This window comes from Xenopus laevis, chromosome 5S (assembly GCF_017654675.1).
Source record: "Xenopus laevis strain J_2021 chromosome 5S, Xenopus_laevis_v10.1, whole genome shotgun sequence".
NCBI classification, from domain to species: Eukaryota; Metazoa; Chordata; class Amphibia; order Anura; family Pipidae; genus Xenopus; species Xenopus laevis.
This window is the reverse complement of record NC_054380.1, coordinates 77,350,731-77,374,151: the sequence shown is the minus strand read 5'-3', so window position 1 is coordinate 77,374,151 and position 23,421 is coordinate 77,350,731. Positions and strand designations below refer to the sequence as shown.

At 37.3% G+C, this 23,421-nt stretch overlaps 1 protein-coding gene across 1 annotated transcript in view; it reads right to left on the bottom strand.

Annotated features, from left to right (window-relative positions):
* The window catches only part of LOC121394107 (interphotoreceptor matrix proteoglycan 1-like), a 173,416-nt gene extending 151,743 nt beyond the window's left edge, over positions 1 to 21,673 (bottom strand). The window contains 2 exon segments of the mRNA XM_041564109.1: positions 19,457 to 19,544; positions 20,768 to 21,673. Coding sequence (XP_041420043.1) covers positions 19,457 to 19,544; positions 20,768 to 21,673 — 994 coding nt within the window.
* Positions 21,674 to 23,421: the final 1,748 nt, after the last annotated feature.

Sequence of the window (23,421 nt, the reverse complement as noted above, 5' to 3'; positions counted from 1 at the left end):
TTCTTGCTTGCACTATTGTGGTTAATCTATTGGCAATAATGTGCCTCTGTAGCTGTCCTTCTTCTTTAAAGGAAAATTATACCCCAAAATGAATACTTTAAGGAAATGTAAAGGCAAAAAAATAAAATTAAATTTTTACTTTCTTTAATGAAAAAGAAACCTATCTCCAATATACTTTAATTAAAAAATCTGTACCGTTTTTAAAAGAAACCTGACTGTATGCAGTTTAATTCTCCCTTCATTTACTGCTGTGGATAGGAATTGTCAGATGCTCCCTAACTGCTGGGCAGGGAAACAATCATACTTACAGCAGGGGGAGCCCCCACCTTACTTCCCAGCCATGCAGAACTCAAGCAGCTTTGTTTATGACGATCCCTAAGCAGCCCAGACCACACTGAGCATGTGCACAGTCTTGCAAAGATGTTTAACAAAGTTACAAGATGGTGACCTCCTGTAGCCAACTTTGAAAGCATAAATTATTTGTTTGATTAGGCTTGTGGTGCTGTAAGTTCATGTTTATATTTAGTATACAAAATACAGCATTTATAGCCTTATTCTATTTTAGACTTTACATGCCCTTTAAGCAACAGATTTTTTTTTGTATATTTATATATCAGATTTTTATATATTTTATATCATTTTAAGTGGCATATTAAATAATCTTACCAAACTGGAATATATATTTAATTAAATATGGCCCTTTTACATCTCTTGCCTTGAACCCCCATTTCGTGATGGTCTGCCTCAGAGATCACCTGATCAGAAATACTACAACTCTAACTGTAACAGGAAGAAGTGTTGATGCAAAACTCTCTCTGTTAATTGGCTCATGTGACCTAACAAGTATAGTTTGTTTGGTTTGTTTGTGTGCACAGTCAATCGTACGATCCCATGGGGAAGCCCTTATTTTTTAAAATGGCAATTTTCTATTTATGATTACCCAATGGCACATACTACTAGAAAAGTATATTATTATGAGAATGGTTTATTTACATGAAGCAGGGTTTTACACATGAGCTGTTTTATGCAATATATTTTTATAGAGACCTACATTGTTTGGGGGGTATAGTTTTCCTTTGAGTAGTGGATTATTTATTGGCATATAAAATAAGTTAAAGGGGGTGTATGATTTTTAATATGATGTAAAGAGTGATATCCTGAGAGGATTTGCAATTGGTTTTAATTTTTTATTATTTGTGGATTTTGAGTTATTTAGCTTTTTATTCAGCAGCTCTCCAGTTTGCAATTTCAGCAATCTGGTTTCTAGGGTCCAAATTATCCTAGCAACCACACATTGATTTAAATAATACTGGCATAGGAATCAGAGAGGCCTAAATAGAAAGATGGGTAATAAAAAGTAGCATTAAGAATACATTTGTAGCCTTACAGGGCATTACATTTCGAGATGGAGTCAGTGACCCCCATTTGAAATCTGGAAAGAGTCAGAAGAAGAAGGCAAATAAATAAAAATAAATAATGAAGACCAATTGAAAAGTGACTTGGAATTGGCCATTCAAAATGTGCCTTTTGTTTTAACTTGCAGTATTTAATAATAGGTTGTACCCATATGTTTATTGTGACTTCCCAATTTCCACACATTCCATTCTCCGTAAATGACATTGACTATATAAAAGCAAAAAAAATCTATTCCCCAAAAACCCTTGCCTCAAAAGGAAAGTATTTATAAATTTCATGAAGCCTCTTATGATGTGTATTGAAATAATTCACAAGGCAATTACAATAAATAGCTGAGACGTTTTCATATTTACATTCAATTTCCTGGACATTAAAAAAGAATCAAGCTGCAGGATATTGGGAAATAAGATGTTTGTTACCAACTGTGCACGGAGGACTTCATTAAGTATAAAGAAATATAACATGAAAGTTTTCGCTGACATATATCAAGAAGTGGAAGGAATAAGTGAATGAGAGGTGATGCCATTCCAAAAAAATCATACTGGCAGGACAGATTGTAAAGAGCTTTATATGTAGTAATTGGTAAAGATATATAGTTCCTGGATCATCATTTTCAGCTGCGCTCATGAAATTTGATGAGGGAATCATTACTTACTGTAAATTCTGTTTTAAATAGTACACAGGAAATACTCTTTCTACAGAAACTTGCAGCCCTCTTTCAATAAATGGAGGCAGGTTTTGCTTACTATGCAAAGTGATGATACATTGTCACCCTTTTTCTTTACAAAACTGCAAGTGAGTTCAACTTGATGATCATCATACTATCTGTCAATAAAATGCCCTATTATGTAATACGTTGCAATGTCATACAGTATGTGTCAAATCTACAAAATGCTTCTAAATCAATGGGCTTTTGTAGCAGCAACTTTCTGAGTGCTGACGTTTGTTCACTGCAACATTTTCCAAATGAAAAAATGGTTGACACCAAAGATGAAAACGAAGACACAACATAAAAAAGTATACACACACAACTTAATAGGAAGCATTTTAATGGTACATGATACTAATACCTAAAATATAAATTTAAATAAACCTGTTTCATTTTCTTAATATTTTTGTTGTTTCTGACCAAAAAATGACACTGTACTTTGCACAGTGATATAAAATTTAATTCTATGCAGGTTTGCAAAGTATATTAATAAACACATTTTCAACTGTTTTATAGTTATTTGTAAGTTGTCATTGCTGCCGAAGCAGCATTTCTCAGGTGCCTCGAGGCCTTGGGGTCCTAGCCTTTGATATTGGCATGCACCATTCCTCCTCCCCGCACTAGTGCACGTGCATGAGTCATAGCGCTGGGGAACGCATCGTTTACACTTATTTAGTGCATTTATGGGAACAGAACATCAAACTACCATTCCCAGATATGTATATTGAACCATAAAACCTTACAATCAGACAGCAGCTGTCAGTAACGTAATTTGGTGGGGGCGGGCCCTGGTGCGGGCCGTGCAGACAGGCCCACCCCCACCCTCGTCTGCACGATTTTTCTCTGTGCCTGCAGCCGACTCCAGCCGGCTGCAGCTGCACGATCTTCCGGGGGGGCCCTGCGGGGGTGCGGGCCCTGGCCCATTTGCACCCCCTGCTCCCCCGGTAGTTACGCCCCTGGCAGCTGTTAGGAACTAGAGGTCTTATTCTCCTAGGTAATATATTTAAAAACAAAATCAACATATGCTTTGCTGTTGGGCAGGTCCAACAAAAGGGGATTTTTTTTCATGATTAGACAAATTAAATGTATAGTAGAATGTAAAGGCTCTTACCCGATGGTGGTGAGGTTACATAAGAAGGCATAAACCACTGAAAAAAATGTTGCATTCCACCTCATCAGAACGCATGTATTATAAGACTCCATGACAGTAAACAACCCTAAAACACCAAATGCAGATGTGCTGTTACACAACAACACATTGCACACAGCTGCTTATCTGTGTTCTGCAGTTCAGCGAGATTCTGTGACTATAAGCTACAAAAGAAGGAATGGTGTGTTATAGTCAAGTGGCTTATTTTAAAAAATGGCTCTATATTACTTTCCTAAATATTACATCTAAAATGGGATGTTAGGGTTTTGCTCAGCTCTTTCTGCTCAGCAGAATTTTTTGCATGATATAATTACTGACCATACTATGAATAACGAACGAGTGTTATATATTTTATTCCACTGTGTAGTTACCTGCTTATTAGCTTCATCCGAATGACATATTTATGACTGCTTACTCATTTATATTGGAGGATTTCCCCAAATAACACTTCCCAATTCATTGCTTGTTCTATTAAGACAGCTAAGAGCAGTGAAGTGATTATGAATTATTTATGTGAATGTAAAATCTACTTACTCATTGGTTTTATTGTTGCCTTCCTCTACCTTAGGTATAAGAAATGAAAGATTCTCTACAGATATTTATTGTTATTCATTATGAAATAATCATAGAACTACAAATAAGAAGCTGTTACAAATGAATGGTTGTATTTACAGTAAATACAGTATAACAGGATTGGTACTACATAGCAATTAATCATCTGTATTTTCAATTCTTATTTATATGTCAAAAAAAGAAAAACCTGTGCAGACAAATACACCTAAAAACATGTACCTTTGCTTATATTTTATATCGGTCTGCTCAATGTCAACATCATGCTTTGTCATATGTAGCCCTATTCTGCTACCTCAACAAATCCTGAGCTGATTTCTTACTCTATTTGGTGCCATAATAATCCTGTGTCTCTGCTATAGTATTTATTTTTTTTATTCAGACTTCAAATTAAATTGGTTAACTTTTAAAATAGCTCAATTTTTTTGTAATCATTTCACTTAATGCTTCCATCAATAATCATATGCACAAACTTTCATGTTTTGTGTTCACAACACCGCAGAGATAGTATTACCTGCCTTTGGTTCACAATCCCTATTGAAGGTTAATTTCACAATGCCCATGCTCCAAGGATCTCTCTATCTCTGGGTCTAACTGCCTGAGCATGTGTTGCCATTTTTATATCTTAGGGGGAACCCGACATATTACACTCTAAAGGTGACCATATACACTCGTTAGGCAAGGATTGGGTCATAATGAAAGGTATACATGCATTCAGATAGCGGGATCGAATGAACAAACAGACGAGGTTTACGATCCGACAGAATTTTTACTCCTGCCCAATCGACATCTATATGACTTTCGCCCAGCTATCGATCAGGGAAGCCTGTCAGAGGGCCCCATACACGGGTCAATAAGCTGGCAACTTGGTCTGCTGGCAGCTTTTATCGACCCGTGTATGGTCACCTTAAGTTGCCTACTCCTCCTCTCAACAGAATACAGGACCCAGCCTAGCTGATTAATAACCCTCCTGGGGAAAATTAATAAACTAAAGGTTTCTAAAACCTTTACTGTCATACACATAAATACTTTCTTATTTCTGTAACATGCACAGCAGGCCTCTACCCTACATTATGATAGGTAGCTGTACAGTGCCAATGACTTGTGTTGGTGTGCAGTGTTTCCACTGTACATTACTAAATCTTACCGTTCCTCAGTTTGGCCATGTCTAAATACCTTGGGGGAAAATGTAATAAAATTTGCAAAGAGCAAAACTTTGAGAATTTAATGTAATATTCTTCGTTAGGATTTATTGCATTACAAATCTTAATTGCGCATTGCAAACCTTTAACACCTGCTCTGGAGTTTCGTTAACTATTTTATCACAAAAAATGGTTTCAATTGCGAAACTTTATTACATACACCACGAACGTTCGCAAAAGCAATTTGGTCTCAAACTTTGGGAGGAAGTCATTGAGGTCTTTAATCAATTAAAAATGGAGTAACCATGGTCATTAAGGTTTACAAAGGTGTTTTCAAGTGTTTTTTGAGCTAACAAAACATTACATTGCCCCACTTGTCTACTAAAACTTATAGTGATAGGGCTTAAGGTAAGTATCAATTTTAAAAATAAATCACTGTTGTATTGAGAAGGGCTCTTGTTCAGTCTGTTCACCCCTCCATAAAATGTCTCAGCAGCAATTCCAACATAACCAGGCACTCTGAAGTCCAGGCAAAAGTCAAAAAGTCAAAGAGCCTCCCCCCAAATGAAGCTTTATATATGTTTCCCCCACACAGGATATAAGAAGATTTATACATTTTAGCAGCTAGCATACTATATATGGTAAAAACTACACTTAACATGCTATATCTGGTGAAAATCAAGCAAAAAAAAAAAAAAAGCTCTAGACGCCATCTTTAAGGTGTTGTTCTATTCTCTATCTTCTGCTCTGTGAATCACTCATTTTCCTTACAACTGTATACCTCAAAAAAGTATGAGGGGAAAAAAAACAGAAAAGTAATATAGTGTAGTATTCTTAATTAATTTGCCACCAAACAAGTGATTAGTTTTACTTAGATTAGTGCACCCCAGAGATTGTCTTTTACTCTTTGTGAAAATCTTTAGGTAAATATGCAAGTTCAGTTTTTTGAACATTAAAGTTATAGCCTTATGGAAACAGTATATACTATATCTTTCAGAATAGGACTTGTGGTGAATATACTTTTTTCCTATTATTTTAAGTAAATATATTTGATTTTTGTTATTTCTGTCATAAAACAAAAAAAAAAAAAAAGCAGTTTCACTTTCCTGACACTTTCTGGTTCTGGCAAGCAGTGTAGAAGCTACTGAATCAAAGTACATGTCCACTGAGAAGCCCTCTGGTAATGAGCTGCTTAAAGGCTTCAGCTTAGGAAAAGGAGGGGTTTGTTGGTGATACGAAACTCTGAACAATGTAACTTTTAAGGGGTATAAATTTCAAAGAAAAACACATTGTTTTCAATATTGCAGCATAATGGCAAAAAAAATAAGAACATTTTTTTAATTGAAAGAATAGGCAAAATAGTGCTCATTTTTTGACGCCTGGCGAAAATTAGAATTTTCCCTGGTGAATTTTTTGCGGCGGTTTCGCGAATTTATTTGCCGGCGGCGAATCGTGGGAATTCTGACTGCAAGTTTTATATATTTTGCTTGTTTTGAAAAAGGGCTGTAGGTGTGTACTGTCCCTTTAAGCACACTTTCATAGAGATATGATCATCTTCTGAATTACTAGCAAAGTGTATTTGGTTTCGCAGCTGTGACTAAAAAATTTTTTAAACTAAAATAGATAATTTGCGCAATAACTGAAAAAAAAACTGTGCAAAGTAAACCAGTACCACTTGCATGTTCTCTTAGAGCAGAAATGTTATATTTAGCAACATTAATAATAAATTCTGCACTTAATTGGTATTGATGTTAGCTATTGTGTTTTCTTTCCCAAGGTTATATGTCACGCAGAAAAATATGTTAAATGACAAGCTCTCTCTATATGAACTGTTTGGTATTCCATCATAATATAAGAAAATTGATTGTCTACCAGAAGAAGATAAAACAGGTGAGGCAAAAATAACCTTGAATTGAGAGGTCAGAAGCTTTCACAGACACCTAACTTCATGTAAATCCCGTAAAAAAAAACGGTAATTTATGACGCAAACTCACAGGGCAGATTTACAAAAATCCATTGGCCTCATTTACAACCGCAGCCACAATTAAGGGAAGTGGATTCAATCACTGAATTGGATGCATGGTGTGGGGGAACCCTGGAACTACCACTAGCCTGAAGCTGGTGGTAACTTAAAGGATTCCAATCGCTGGCTTTGTCGTGCAGCAGACTTGGGTCTAAAGATCTACAAGCAGATATTATTTTGATGCTGAGCATTGGAAATCCAAATTACAAAAACTTTAGTTCTGATGCATCTGAAGCATCAGACTCAAGTCAGACTTCATTTTGGATAACAACACGGTGAATTGTATTGGAAATTGCATTTGTATATGAATCTTCGTTCTTTTTTCCCAGAACAACACAAAGACACCCACAAATATACAATTGGATGAACAGGCATTTATTTATTTTTTTCATCTCAAGAGACTCTTAACAATAAATGTATGGGACCTTTTATCCAGAATGCTCGGGTTCTGGGGTTTTCTGGATAACTGATCTTTCCATAATTTGGGTCTTTATGCCTTAAGTCTACTAGAAATTAATTTAAACATTAAATAAACCCAAGAGGCTGGTTTTGCTTCCAATAAGTATTAATTATATCTTAGTTGGGATCAAGTACAAGCTACTGTTTTATTATTTCAGAGAAAAAGGAAATCATTTTTTAAAATTTGGATTATTTGGACAAAATGGAGTCTGTGGGAGCCATTCCATAATTCGGAGCTTTCTGGATATTGGGTTTCCGGATAAGGAATCCTTTACCTGAACTCTCATTTCTACAATAAGAAATTTCTTGATTTACATTTTCATTTATTGGCTGAATGAGGTTGTATTTTAAAACATAAAAGGCAATAAAAGACTAGTGGGGGAATGTTTTCTGCAGTAGGTCGCTAATGGAAGAATAGTTCACAATGTGAATAAATATTTGCATTGTGAACAACTTTGCCTTTGTGAACATTTTGAAAACTTTTGCCCCTCACACAACAGTAGGATAGCGATGCACAGTGTATGTCATTAAACCTCTTACTGAAAAAGTTGTTACATTTGTTAAGTTTATACCACCTGCAAGAATGTCTTAAACGTTTTCAATGTGCATTTAAGGTTAGCAACACAATAAAAGCCTAGAGAAGAATATTACATTACGACATGTGAATTGTTATTCTTATTTGTTCTCTTCATGAATTAAATTACATTTCCCCCAAAGTGCCCTATGGGATACTACCCAGGTGCAGTATCCCATGGCAACAGTCAGCTGTTTGAAAGCAAACTTCTTAATGGTTTGTATGGATTTCTTCTCCTGGGCAAACCTAGTGCCTTACTACACTTACTACACCAATGTATTTCATTAACAAAAGTACTTTCAAATATTCTCTTGTGCTGCATCACACTGCAGAGGATCCACTAGTAGTTATGCAGCACCTCCGCCTGTCATACCTAAATGTCCCCCAAGGCTATATAGAGCAAAGGTCTTGCTGGCTGGTTTAGGGGAGGCTGAAGTTGTTGATCAATATCGACTTAATAGCCAGTGTCCGATGGATCTCTATGAGCTTATCAAAAATTATATTGATCATATGGCACCTACAAATAGAGCAGTTCCAGGCCTTAGCTAGTTATTGGCAACCTGTCATTTTCGGGAATCTGGCAACTTTCAGTCATTAGAAAGTATTGCCAGTGGCATGTTCAATTCCCTTTCTTTTGGTCACTGGCTCAAGTTCTACAAGCTCTTAAAAAAAGATGTAATCTATTTATCCATTTTTCCAACACCAGACAGGAGCACTGAACGTGAAAAGGGAATTTTATGTCCAAGGAGGTCTGCCTAACATCATGATTGTAATAGATTGTACTTGTGGCTTCATTTCCAACAGGAAGCAATTTCATTCAATCAACACTCAAATCATTTGTGATGCAAATATGAGTTTGATTTGCCGCCTTCCTTGGAAGCACATGCAATTCATATATTCTGCACAATTGATCAGTCTACAGGCATTTTGAATCTGGTCAATAAAAGGTGGTTGGCTTGTAGGTAAGTATTGTGTCAACTTTCCTTATATTACTAAATATGTCAGCATATTTTAATCATGTCAAACATCTTACAGCTCTTATTACATACTAATGGCATTTTAAGAGTGCCAGTACAGGCGGCAGAATGGCAAAGTCAGAAACAGGCAAGGTTTAGGAACAAGAACAGACTTAGAGAAGCGCACCCAGGAACTATAGGAATAGACCTTTGCGAGCAATGGGAATAGGACATTTGCACCTTAAAATATTTGAATTTCGTGCCAACCGCGTTGATGTCACGTGGTGCACTGAAGAAATCTGAAATTAGCCAAGCGTCATGCGAACCCAGAAGCAGCACTTCAGGAGCGGCGAAGAGAAGCAGCAGATGGCAGGCATCCCCGCCGTCCCACGAGACCACCATGTACTCTTACAGGTTGCTTTATTGCACATTTAGCACATTGAATTGAATCGAGCCCTCTGTGTTTTATTTTACTCTGTCCGAACTGTCCAGATTTGACTCCATTATTTTATACCACCAACCTCATGTAGTTCAGAAGTCACTGGGAAAAACAAGTTCCCACAAAAGTTAATGTACAAAAAACCTGTTAAAAACATGATGAATAAACACTATTTTCCTATAGCATTTTCAAGAGGCTGATAATGGCAGCCCTGTGTGTAGGCATTGCAGGCTGCAGTTTGACAGCCACTTGCACAAAGTATAGTTTCAAGTTTCCCATGGTCACGCCTCTAATCAGAGTCAGTGATTTGTAAGCACTACTAAGTAAAGAAAGTTGTGGGGGAATATGTATTAAGTAACTTTATGGTAAAAATAATTGTAAATACTGTAAAGTGCATTAGAAGACATTATAGACAAATAGCAGGAGACCTTTTTTCCCCATAAAGATGATCACCGTACCAGAGGCCACCCTTTCAAAATAGAGGAAAAGAACTTTCATTTGACTATGATCTAACTATGTAACTATGTTTTAATGTGCAGATGGGCAAATGTAGCATCTAAAGAAGCCAGTTATATCTTGCTGATGCCACTTTGTAATGTTTATGCTGTACCTCTGTTATTGATTGGCATGGAAGAAGAAAAAAAGAGCAAAGCCCATAGAGGATTGTAAGATCATTATTCTGGTCAGCCCTGGAATTCAGGGAAGCTATTCAGCTCTTGTTGTTGCTCCAGTTACATATATTAAGATTTGTCATTGCCTAGTTGTAATCATTCATCACTAGCATGATCACATAGAGAAATATGCCAGGGACTTACAGCTGCACAGTTTTGTCAGTGGTTAAAAACATCAGTCTTGTAGGTAATGGTCCCATTTCACAATGAAATAGTATCCAGAGATGCTTCTGCAATGAGGCGAGTTGAAACTGAATGAAACTTGGCCTCAGGCGGCAGCAGCCTGCAGGTTACCAGGGGAGGCAAAAAGCCACTCCTGCTAACTTAAAGAGCCAATATTCAGATTTAGTTCTCGGCAGAGGTGGCACTAGTGATGCGCCCCCCCCCCCACAATTCACTCTGGTGCTCGGAAAGGTAAGCGGCAAGTGTGTGGAGGACAACATCCGAAAGGCCGTCTTAGGTGGCAAAAACCCAAGAAACACCCCTGATAGTATCAGTGTTGTGAGGATAAAACTGAAACAAAATGTACTTTGATAAATGTCAGTACTACTATAACACAGCAAAGCTGATTTAATGGACTGTAAAAGCATTCAATCTAGAATTCATGCATATAGTAGTATTTGTGTACATGGAAGGGATGATTTGAAAACCTTGCCAACATAATCCATATTGCTTACTGGAAAGGGCATTGATTTACAAATGCAGAGAACATTCAATCCTAATTTAGATTTCATCTCACACAAACGAATCAGAAATAATATTTAATAAGAGCTTGCAGCTGGAACTGCTAGATGTGCTGGAGAGCACCATTAATTGGATTTTACAGATTTTACATTTTCAGGTGAGTGGCTGACAGACATATTTTGCATGTGAAAGAATGTTAATTAATGTTTTATCAACAATTTGATAGTGTCTTGTAATTATAAAAAAAATAAAAAAGAATATGAAATGGTTCCATCTGGAAGTAACAAATCTGGATAGAATATGCTAGGTATAAAGAGCACTCACCCTGGTGGTCTAGTGGGCAGGTGGGTGCCGCATGGTGCTTCCCCTTCGGCCGATCACGCTGGTCTGTCCTAGGACGCGCGCGCGTGCACTTCCTGTTTTTACGTGTGCAACGTCACCGGTGCCATGATGTCATCTCGCCATGGCATGAGATGTAAAGATATTTAAAGGGGCTTTGAGTTCAAACTCATTGCCTGTTGTTAGGTCTAACGCGTTTCATTGCCTGGGTGCGTTTTTGCCTGTCTGATTCCTGTTATTGATCCTGTCTGTCTTTTTTCAACCCGATATAACTATGTAACTATGTAATTGCATTATTACGGGAGGCATTGTATAACATTCATTGCAGGGTACCCAAATCCAGCTTAAAGAGCATCACATATGTATCCCCACCAACATTATTTATTTGCTCAAATGTCCATGTGGGATGGGTTACATTGGTTAAACAAACTACCCAATCACAGTAAGGTTAAATGAACACTGAAGCTCTAGTATGCAAGAACAGGCAAGGCAGGGGTCAGGTCAAGGTCAAGGCTGGGAAAGAACAATAAAGATAAAGCAAGGTAAGGAAAAGGGCTAGAGCGGGAACAACCTAGCTAGGTGCGCTACCACAGTATTAGGATGGCCATACAATGCTCTGGCAAGGAGTATTCAGAGGCAGAGTCAGTCCTGATTGACTGACTGCAAGTATTCGGAGGCAGAGTCAGCCCTATCAGGCTGCAGCTGGGCTGGGACTGCAGAGGCCAGGTAACATATAGTGAGCAACCCTAAAGGCTGCTCACCTGGCCAAACGGTTAAGGCATCGAGCCAGAAACCCAAAGGTCCCCTTTTCCTTTCAAGTGGCCATGTACATGGTACTATATATGCTAACTGCTTCTCTTTTTATTGCTTCTTGTGATAAGCATGCAGAATACCAAAATATGAGTTAGATAAAAACATTCTTCCCCTGATCTAGTGAGTGAGTATTGCACTTCTTAATCAGACCCTGTTTGTTAATAGAAACATTATTATTACCTTTTGGGGGTTTTGAGATTACTGAAGCCCTAGTTATTATGCTTGTCAGTCAAGCCACTCTAATAGAAATAATTACATCTGCCTCACTGGGATGTACCATTTGCATCTGCTACTGACTAGTGATCACTAAATATTATTTGTTAATATTTTGCAGTTTCTCCTGGTCCCAAAGCTGAATAATTACCAGACACTTTCAGGCAATGGCATATTTTGTATTCTGCAACTTTGCAAAAATTATATATATATATATATACATGGTTACTTTGTGTAACTTTGGCTTGATAAAGGGCACGATGCATACCCGAAATGTAGCCTGATGTTTTATATTTAATACATGATTGATGATCAAGTGAGTGCTGCCTTATTTGTGTTTTTTTGTATGAAAAGGAGGAGAGACCCGGCAATCCCCCTAAAGGCTGTGCACCACAAATGCTTTTGCTTATAGGAGAGTGCTATATATATATATATATATTTCTGAAGAACATAAGAAAGGCTTATAATAAAAACACTGACCCAGGGGAATAAACTGCTCGCTGGCCATGTTTACTAGAAAACACTGTTAAATGTTAATGAGATTGTTTACTGCGTGAAAAAATGATATATGGTCTGGTAATTAGAAATGTGCATTCACATTTGACACATAATAAATATTTATGTTTGTATGAAAATGCTAATATAAAATTTTGCATCAAAGAAGCCTGACTTTATTGAAATAAAAGGCTATCAGATGAATTGCCACACATATTTTTTTATTACAATGCAGTGGTTTTTTCATACACAATTCCAGCATAATTGCAGCCCAGAGAGGAAGCTATGTTTGATAAAATGGTGGCAAGTACGGCAAAACACATACAATTCCTTATGCACTTTTGGATGAAGTTTGCATTTCTGTTGCTCAAGGTCATGTCAAATGACAACTGCTTGTGGTTTTTTGTCTAGTCTGTTGTGTCCATTGAGACAGCCCAGCAGTAGGAACCCTGGAATTCCCTGTCTTCAGGCAATCTGAAGCTCAAGGGTTTCCCCCTATGTCTTTAAGCACACCCGTGATTCTTGAGGATTGACTTGACAGACACAATTATACTTGGCACAAATATGTGCAGGTACAGGAAGAGTGTTTAGTTTTAAGTATCTTTAATGAATGTCATTAATACTTAACAACTGAGTCAATTTTGGCACAGTAGTTACTGTGGTCGTAATTAGAGAATGCAAAAGAAGTTATATTGACAATCATTAAAGATTATGAGGTTGGTACCTAAAAGACAGAAAGAGTCAAATAAAGGTGCTAGAGGAGTCTGCTCAGTTTTCAGAACAAACAAAATCCCATTGGTACCATAGTCACAAGAGAGAAAAACAAAGGGAAAAAAAAGAATGATTGTTTTGTAGATTTCTTTCCAGAGATTCACTAGACCCTTCAATATAAAGATGATTAATTGATGATGATATCTCTATCTCTCTTGTATTTGTTTTTAAGTCTAGAACTGCACTCAAACCAGGGTCTGTATTTATTCATAGTCTATCTAACTGAACTATTAGTTCTAGGGTGAGGCTGGATCTCTGTGATCCTCAGCTGTTAACTAGTCTTAACTTATAGCCTGTGTGAATGCCTGAAAATGAAGAAATCATTAATATATAAGGTTGAGATTGATGCAGTTAAAAGAGACGACATTTAGTAAACCATGCTCAATAAATAATTATTTATAGTGCATTCAAAGTACAGTATCGTATACGCTGTGCTCTTGGGATTCCAATAAATTTTTGTTGCTGCAGAGTGGGCTACATTAATTACAGTATATCACTCTTGTCATGATTTAAGCAACTGTCACTGGGATATCAGACAAGGCAGCCAGCATCATCCATCGTACTACTGCGCACAGGATAAAGTACCCAGGAATGATCACTGTGGTCTTGTAGATCATTAGTAAAGAAAACAGTACCTAGTTATCAGACATCACAAAAAAAATATGACATTCTTGATTGGATATTAGTGATGGGCAAATAAATTTCCACGTTTCGCCACCTTCAATAAATTCATGAAACTGCGACAAAAATTGCTGCAAAAAATCAGCTGCAACAAAAAAATATTGGAACAAAATTGACGTTCACATGACAATTGTCGTGCATCAAAATTATTCAGACACCCATTGACCTTAATGCACTTGGACAAAATAGTTGCTCATGTAAAAGTTGTCACTCGCGTCAAAACTATTTTGAGGCCCATTGACTTCAATGAGTTTTGCAAATTTTTCCCAAATTTTTTCGCCGTTTTGCAAATTTTCCTGCAAGCGAAACGGGACAGATTCGCCCATCTCAATTGGATTTACAAAGCAATAATATTTGATGAAAGCATCTCTAAGGCAGGAGAATACCCTGCTGCAAGAAAGAGTTTTTTTTCTCAAACCAAAATTGTTGAAAATAGTGTTAACTGAATCTTTTTAATAAGCAATGTAAGAATGTAAGGTTTTCTACAATCATTTATTTAATTTTATGCCTTTGATATTTAGGGGCCGATTCACTAACTACGAGTGAAGGATTCAAAGTAAAAAAACATAGAATTTCGAAGTGTTTTTTGGGCTACTTCGACCATCGAATGGGCTTCTATGACCTTCGACTACGACTACCACTTAGAATCAAACTATTCTAACTAAAAATCATTCGACCATTCGACCATACGATAGTCGAAGTACTGTCTCTTTAAGAAAAAACTAGACCCCCTAGTTTGCCATCTAAAAGCTACCGAACTCAATGTTAGCCTATGGGGAAGGTCCCCATAGGCTTGGCTAACTTTTTTTGATCGAAGGATATTCCTTCGATCGTTGGATTAAAATCCTTCGAATCGTTCGATTCGAAGGATTTTATCGTTCAATCGAAGTAATAATCCTTCGATTGTTCGATCGCACTATTTGCGCTAAAATCCTTCGACTTCGATATTCGAAGTCGAAGGATTTTAATTCCCAGTCGAATATCGAGGGTTAATTAACCCTCGATATTCGACCCTTTGTGAATCGGCCCCTAACTGTTATGGAAAAACATTAAACAGTAAAAGCAATCTCAAAGAATAGAGTAAAAGCGCTGGTGTTCACACTTTTGAGCCTTGAGACTTTGATGCACATATGAGGGTCTCCATGAAATAAATTTGGGTGCACTGCCCTTGAAATTTTTAGATATAGACTCCTTTCTATTAGGGTAAAGAGGCACAGAACTACTAGTAGCAGCTACTTGTCATGGCTACAAAACAGACAATGGTGATAATTGGCTTTGCTAAGACACCATGGGGAGATTTATTTAAGGTTGAAGTGAATTTCGAATGAAAAAAAATTAAAATTTCGAGCTATTTTTTGTGTACTTGGACTAGGGAATAGTCTTAATTCGATTTGAATTTGAAAAAATTCAAAAATTCGAATATCGAAATTTATCATGTACTGTCTCATTAAAATTTCCACTTCTACCATTCGCCATCTAAAACCTGCCGAATTCAACCCTTGATAAATATCGATTTGTCGAATTGTAAATTCAAATTTTCAAAATTTTTAAAACTCACAAATTCGAATTTAAAAGCACAAACTTGAATGTAAATTTGAATGTAAGATTACCATGGAAACAGTTCTTATTTGAATATTCACCAACTAAACCTTGCCGCGTTCATTTACAAGTGAATGGCTATTTGAATATACCAATTGCCCTCATGAAATTCGAGATTTTTTTCATAGGAAAACTCAGTTTGTATGATTGAAATTCAATTAAAATTTGTCGGGTCAGGACTATTCGATTGATTATTAGACGTTCGAGTTTTTTCATAAATAACCTTCCATTCGAGTTTTGAGTAGATTCAAATTTAGATTTATCAAAGGTCAAAGTGAATTTTGGAATGAAAAAAATTAGAATTTCAAGCTATTTTTTGCGTACTTCAGCCATTGAATAGTCCAAATTTAAATAGAATTTGAAAAAAATTCAAAAATTCGAATATCAAAATTTATCATGTACTATCTCTTTAAAAATTCGACTTTGAACTTTCACCATCTGAAACCTGCCGAATTTTTGTTTTAGCCTATGGGGGACCTCCTAGAACCTATTTAGAGTCAATTCTGATTGAATGCGATATTCCTTCGTTACGTACGATTCGAATTTGGGCAAAAACAGACCTATTCTACCAAAAAAAATTTGACTTCATTTTGGTTAGTCCTTTTGAATTTAAATTTCAAAGTTTTTTCAATTCGAAATTCGACCCTTGATAAATATGCTATTACACCAAACAGTTTTCCCAGCGTCACTTATTGGAATCTTAGGAATAATTCACACTACGGGTCCTATGGTAAATCAACAGGTACGGGAAGGCATTATAAATTTAACTGTTTCGTATTTCCATTCAAAATGCCGATTCCAGCTCACCCTTAAGGATCGTTGGTCCGGGTGCACCGTGCCCCGGACCCCTCGCTAGTTCACTGGATACAATTCCCAAAAGGATTAGAAATGTGAGATCTTACCCGGACTCCGTTGTGACCCAGGTGCAGCCGCCCTGAGTCTATCGCTAAGGGAGAACGCAAAGTTGCACACACAAAAGTTCTAGGCAACGCACTCTTCGGATCACCCAAGGAATCGCTCAGTCTTCAGATTGCTGGTAAAAAACTTTAGTTTAAAATGCATTAGATACATTTTAGATACATTTTCATCTTTCCTTGGGGTAAATGCTGATCATGGCCTCTTTTAGGTTTTAATGGCACTTTGGCAACTGCATTTTTTCTTACACAATATCTCAATACCAGAACTTGTAAAAGATCTAACAGAGATATCTTGAACATGATTTGCATGCCTACAATTTCACTTTGATACCCAAATGAAAATATTTTCAATAAAACAAGACAATCAATCAATTCCTTAAATAAACATATTCACAATTATGAAATGCTAATGGCTTAACACTTTTAGTAGTTTGAGAATTAATATAGATACTTTTGGACATCCGTGCACAAACATGGTGTTTGTTGGAATTTTAGTTGTAGCGTTCTGACCAAGGAGTCTAAATCCTGCATCTGTCATATGTCGATTTGTCTTTTGGTATAAGTAAAAATCCAGTTAGTCCAGTATTTCTTTGTATATTATATAGTTATTTTTCTAATTGATGGGTGCTTAAAACTTCATTCTGTTCTCAAGTGGGGGTCTTCTTAATGGTACAGTTATGTTAGCAGCCCTCAAACCAAATCAGTTTGACATCATTTGACCTTTAGTTAGCAAAAATCTTTTCTGAAGGTACTGTACATGGACTCAATCTAGTCATACTAAACAGCATCTGTTAATTTTCCTTTCTAATGTACAATAAGGGGCATATTTATCAAGGAAAGTTTTAGGCAACGCACTCTTCGGATCACCCAAGGAATCGCTCAGTCTTCAGATTGCTGGTAAAAAACTTTAGTTTTATTGAAGATTTAACATTTTAACAAACTGTGTAATCCTGCGCCATGAGGTCTGACGCGTTTCGTGTCACTGCACTTCATCAGAGACCTCATTTCCTCCTGGCAAATCCCTCTTTTAAACCCACTTAACCCCTCCCCAAATTCATTTAGTCATAGGTTAACCCTTCAACCATTTCTCAGATATATATAATAAAAAAACAATTGTGATGTCAATGTGCCTTTAAAAACAAACAGTTCATTACTCATGTTTGGATCCATTGGATATTTAATTTCCACCTAAGTTCATTGTTATTTCCGCATTCGTTTAACAAATAATCTTATAGGTTTCGTTCTTCCATGTATGATTTCTGGGACAAAATTGATATTATAATTATTCTGGTTTATTACTACTTATATATATTTATCTATGTATTTCTTTCTTTTCTCCCCACATAAGTATCAATTTATTATAATATAAATAAAGTTTCAATTGAATTAAATTAAATTAAATATCCATGGTTCCAAATCTCCAAAAGGCTTTCCATTTCTCCATTTCATCATTTTCGTTCAAATGCCCTCGTTCAATTAAATATTGTAAATATGTTGCAGTAAAAAAGTTACAATCTTAAATGCCAGAACGGACGTAATTACTTCATACAAAGAGTCAATTCATTTGTTTAGATTCATTCACTTGTAAATGTCTAGCGATTCCATACAATATATCTCTTGTTTACATAAATATTTAGAAGTAGCAGCTGATATCAAACACTGAATTTAGGCCCCTAGGCTGTCTCGTACACAACTTCAAAATCCATTTGGCCTCTGCCTTTAATAGTTTCGCCTGTAGGTCCCCTCCTCTTGGGCCCAAAGTCACTCTCTCTATACCCTGAACCGAAACGAACCGCAAATCCCCATCGTTGCAGCTTCTAAAGTGTCTAGAGACTGGGGTGCTGTCACTGCCCGATCTAATGGTGTTGAGGTGTTCCCTAATTCGACTTTTGAGACTTCTCATTGTGCATCCCACGTACTGCACTCTACACTTCTTGCAGGTAATTAAATACACGACCCCACTCGTGTTGCAATTTATATAGCTTCTTATCTGAAATGTTTCATGTGTGACACTGCATTCAAAATCTTTAGATAGCTCAATGACACCACAGGTCAAGCAGCGTTTAGATCCACATCTATACATTCCTAGACTTTGAAGCCAGGTCTTTGGCTTGGAGTCCGATTGAAATAGACTCGGCGCCAAAGCCATTCCAAGTGTTGGTGCCTTCCGGGCCACTACCCGGACCCCTGGTTCAAGTATTTTCTTAAAAATCCTGTCCCCATATAACACCGGTAAATGTTTCAAAAATATATTTTTAATCTGGTTATACTGGGCACTGTGTGTCATACTCATAGTGATTTTTTGTTGTTCCTCATGTTTCCATGGGGCTGTCCCTCCGAGTCCACGACCCCTTACACTTTTCTTTCTACCACCCGTGATCAGATCTCCCCTTTCCATCTTGAGGGCTGATATAAAAGCATCCTGTAATATTTTCATGCCATATCCTTTAGATAAAAATCTGTCACGTAATTTACAGGATTCTTCTATGTATTTTCCTTCGGTACTGCAATTCCTGCGTAAACGCAGGAATTGCCCCCTCGGGATCCCCCTATTGAAATGCCTCGGGTGGCAGGAATCTGCCCTTAATAAGGAATTTCCCGCACAAGGTTTCGTATATACTGTGGTAACAATCCTGCTCCCTTCAGTGTATATCAGTAAGTCAAGGAAGGTGATGGTCTCCCTATTGTACAAGCTGGTAAATCTTAAGTTTAACGCTTCATTATCCAAACTTTTCACAAAGCTGTTAAAGAGTTCACCATCACCTGTCCATATAAACAGTAGGTCGTCGATGAAACGCCTATATAGTACAACATTATTCAAAAGGGGATTCTCACCTTCAAACACGTGGGTCTCTTCCCACCAACCCATGTAAAGGTTGGCGTAGGTGGGCGCAAACCGTGCCCCCATCGCTGTCCCACGTGTCTGAAGGTAAAAGGAATTGTCAAACATAAAAAAATTGTGTGTAAGTAGATATAGAGTAGCCTCCAGTATAAACTCCTTCTCTCCTTCATTATAGTCACTATATTTATCAAGATGGTATTTGATTGCTATCATACCCTTCTCATGTGGTATACTAGAGTATAATGAGGCTACATCCGCCGTCCCCCATCCATACTGATGTTTCCACTCAAATCTATGTAAAAGCTGTAACACATCCCTCGTATCTTTTAAATGGGAACTAAGACGCTTAACCAAGGGCTGTAACATAAGGTCAATTAGTTCAGAAAGCCCTTCGTTTAGGGATAGGATTCCCGAGATAATCGGTCTCCCCTTAAGTGGTGTTTCATGTTTATGCACCTTTGGAAGGTGATAAAAAATGGGTATTTGTGGATTATCCGGTACTACTGTATTCCAATTTCCTTCGGTAATTATACCCAATTGTTTACCAAACAGAGCTATTTTCTCAATCTCCTTTCTGAACTTATATGTGGGGTCAAAGCTCAGCTCCTTGTACGTATCCTTATCCCTTAGTTGTCTTAGGGCTTCCCTCTCATAATCCTCTGTATTTAAAACCACTATTAGGCCTCCTTTATCCGCTTGTTTAAATGTTAATGTTTTGTTATTTTTAAGTTGTTTTAATGCTTTTTTTTGGCCCATTGTAAGGTTCGTCTGCTCACTTCTTTTTTTCTTTTTTTCTTTTTCTTGTAACCTCATCAAATCTCGTTACACTAGTTCCTGAAAGGTATCGGCTATTTCTCCCCTGCTGTTTACTGGGTAGAAGGTGGATTTCTTATTCAAGCATCTATTTACAATCGCGGGATTCACCCTCTCTCTAACCCCAGTGCTCTCCCCACTATCCACAAGTAATGTTTCTAAAATATGTGTAGCCCTTTGATCCACAAAATATAATGATTTTTGTGTATCCTCCTCTACGGAACCCGTGCACGGGACTGTTTCACACGGGCTCTCACACGCAACTCTCGGTAATGCTAAATTAGTGCACATGGTTCCGTCGTCTCCCTCAATTGCATTTTCTTGTAGTTGTGCAAAGTGCTTACGTAACACCAATTTCCTAACAAATTTACTCACGTCTATTAATACATCAAACACACCAAATTCAAACGTAGGACTAAACGAAAGACCCTTTTCCAAGAGTGTCAATTGTTCGTGAGTCAATACAATATCAGATAAGTTCAATACATTACACTCCGTTTCTTGCCAATTCGATCCCTCAGTGGATATTTCTTGTCCCCAGTGTCCATTCTGTCCTTTCCCCCTCCTTGTCTTCCTGAATCCTGGCCTTGGTACTCCGGGCGCTGCTGTTTCTGATTTCCTTTGTTCCTCTCCGACTCCCCCGGTGTGCTTTGTCTTTTCCCGGAAAAAATCTCCATGGTTTTTTTATTTCGCTGTTCCTGTGTGCTGTGGGAAGAAGAGAGAGACAGGGAGGAGACAGAAGACTGTTCGAAGCTACTATCCGCATAATCCGTATCAGTGAAGCTGACATGTTTTTTATTCATTTCCTTTGGTTTTAAAATAGATCTCGGTTGTCTTCTATATTGCCCCCTATTGGGTTTATAATACACACGATTCCCCTCATAATCACCATTGTCTCTATTAAACTTTGATGTTTTGTTGGCTACTATCTCTGATTCTATGTTATTTAATTTTGACTTTATATCACTTTCCCATTTAGTATATCTATCAGGATTATTAATTTGTCCCGCCACGGGTGACTTAAACTGTTCCTCCATCTCTTGTATTTCCACATTCAAAATGTCCAAAGTATCCTGATTACGATTAACCAAGAGCTGCATAAGTTCCAATGAACACCTCGTTAGGGCGTTATTCCATTTACTTATAAAATCCTCATCTTTAATTTCATACGCTGGGTATTTTCTAATTCGGAGTCCTCTAGGGATCATTTCCTTCGTTATGTACTTTTCTAATGTTATCGTATCCCACCAAATTCGTAATTCTTTAATCATTAATTTTTCAAGTTTCCATAATAAATTGGATTCAGTCAGGTGAAAGCTATCGCTGCCTTCCTGATTAAACACGGCTTCTGCTTTTTTGCGCCGCTCAGCGACCCGTTCATTATATGCTCCCGACATCTCATTGCCCATAGAGCACATTTCTTGATGTAAAATGTAAAGAACAGGAGATATATTGTGATTCAATCTTTAATCAAGACGATTCCTAGCGACGCTGTTTCCCTTAATCGCATAGAACTCCGGCCCTCAAGCCTGAAGCCATATCATACTATTACACCAAACAATTTTCCCAGCGTCACTTATTGGAATCTTAGGAATAATTCACACTACGGGTCCTATGGTAAATCAACAGGTACGGGAAGGCATTATAAATTTAACTGTTTCATATTTCCATTCAAAATGCCGATTCCAGCTCACCCTTAAGGATCGTTGGTCCGGGTGCACCGTGCCCCGGACCCCTCGCTAGTTCACTGGATAAAATTCCCAAAAGGATTAGAAATGTGAGATCTTACCCGGACTCCGTTGTGACCCAGGTGCAGCCGCCCTGAGTCTATCGCTAAGGGAGAACGCAAAGTTGCACACACAAAAGTTCTAGGCAACGCACTCTTCGGATCACCCAAGGAATCGCTCAGTCTTCAGATTGCTGGTAAAAAACTTTAGTTTTATTGAAGATTTAACATTTTAACAAACTGTGTAATCCTGCGCCATGAGGTCTGACGCGTTTCGTGTCACTGCACTTCATCAGAGACCTCATTTCCTCCTGGCAAATCCCTCTTTTAACCTGTGACCTTGACCTGTGGTGTCATTGAGCTATCTAAAGATTTTGAATGCAGTGTCACACATGAAACATTTCAGATAAGAAGCTATATAAATTGCAACACGAGTGGGGTCGTGTATTTAATTACCTGCAAGAAGTGTAGAGTGCAGTACGTGGGATGCACAATGAGAAGTCTCAAAAGTCGAATTAGGGAACACCTCAACACCATTAGATCGGGCAGTGACAGCACCCCAGTCTCTAGACACTTTAGAAGCTGCAACGATGGGGATTTGCGGTTCGTTTCGGTTCAGGGTATAGAGAGAGTGACTTTGGGCCCAAGAGGAGGGGACCTACAGGCGAAACTATTAAAGGCAGAGGCCAAATGGATTTTGAAGTTGTGTACGAGACAGCCTAGGGGCCTAAATTCAGTGTTTGATATCAGCTGCTACTTCTAAATATTTATGTAAACAAGAGATATATTGTATGGAATCGCTAGACATTTACAAGTGAATGAATCTAAACAAATGAATTGACTCTTTGTATGAAGTAATTACGTCCGTTCTGGCATTTAAGATTGTAACTTTTTTACTGCAACATATTTACAATATTTAATTGAACGAGGGCATTTGAACGAAAATGATGAAATGGAGAAATGGAAAGCCTTTTGGAGATTTGGAACCATGGATATTTAATTTAATTTAATTCAATTGAAACTTTATTTATATTATAATAAATTGATACTTATGTGGGGAGAAAAGAAAGAAATACATAGATAAATATATATAAGTAGTAATAAACCAGAATAATTATAATATCAATTTTGTCCCAGAAATCATACATGGAAGAACGAAACCTATAAGATTATTTGTTAAACGAATGCGGAAATAACAATGAACTTAGGTGGAAATTAAATATCCAATGGATCCAAACATGAGTAATGAACTGTTTGTTTTTAAAGGCACATTGACATCACAATTGTTTTTTTATTATATATATCTGAGAAATGGTTGAAGGGTTAACCTATGACTAAATGAATTTGGGGAGGGGTTAAGTGGGTTTAAAAGAGGGATTTGCCAGGAGGAAATGAGGTCTCTGATGAAGTGCAGTGACA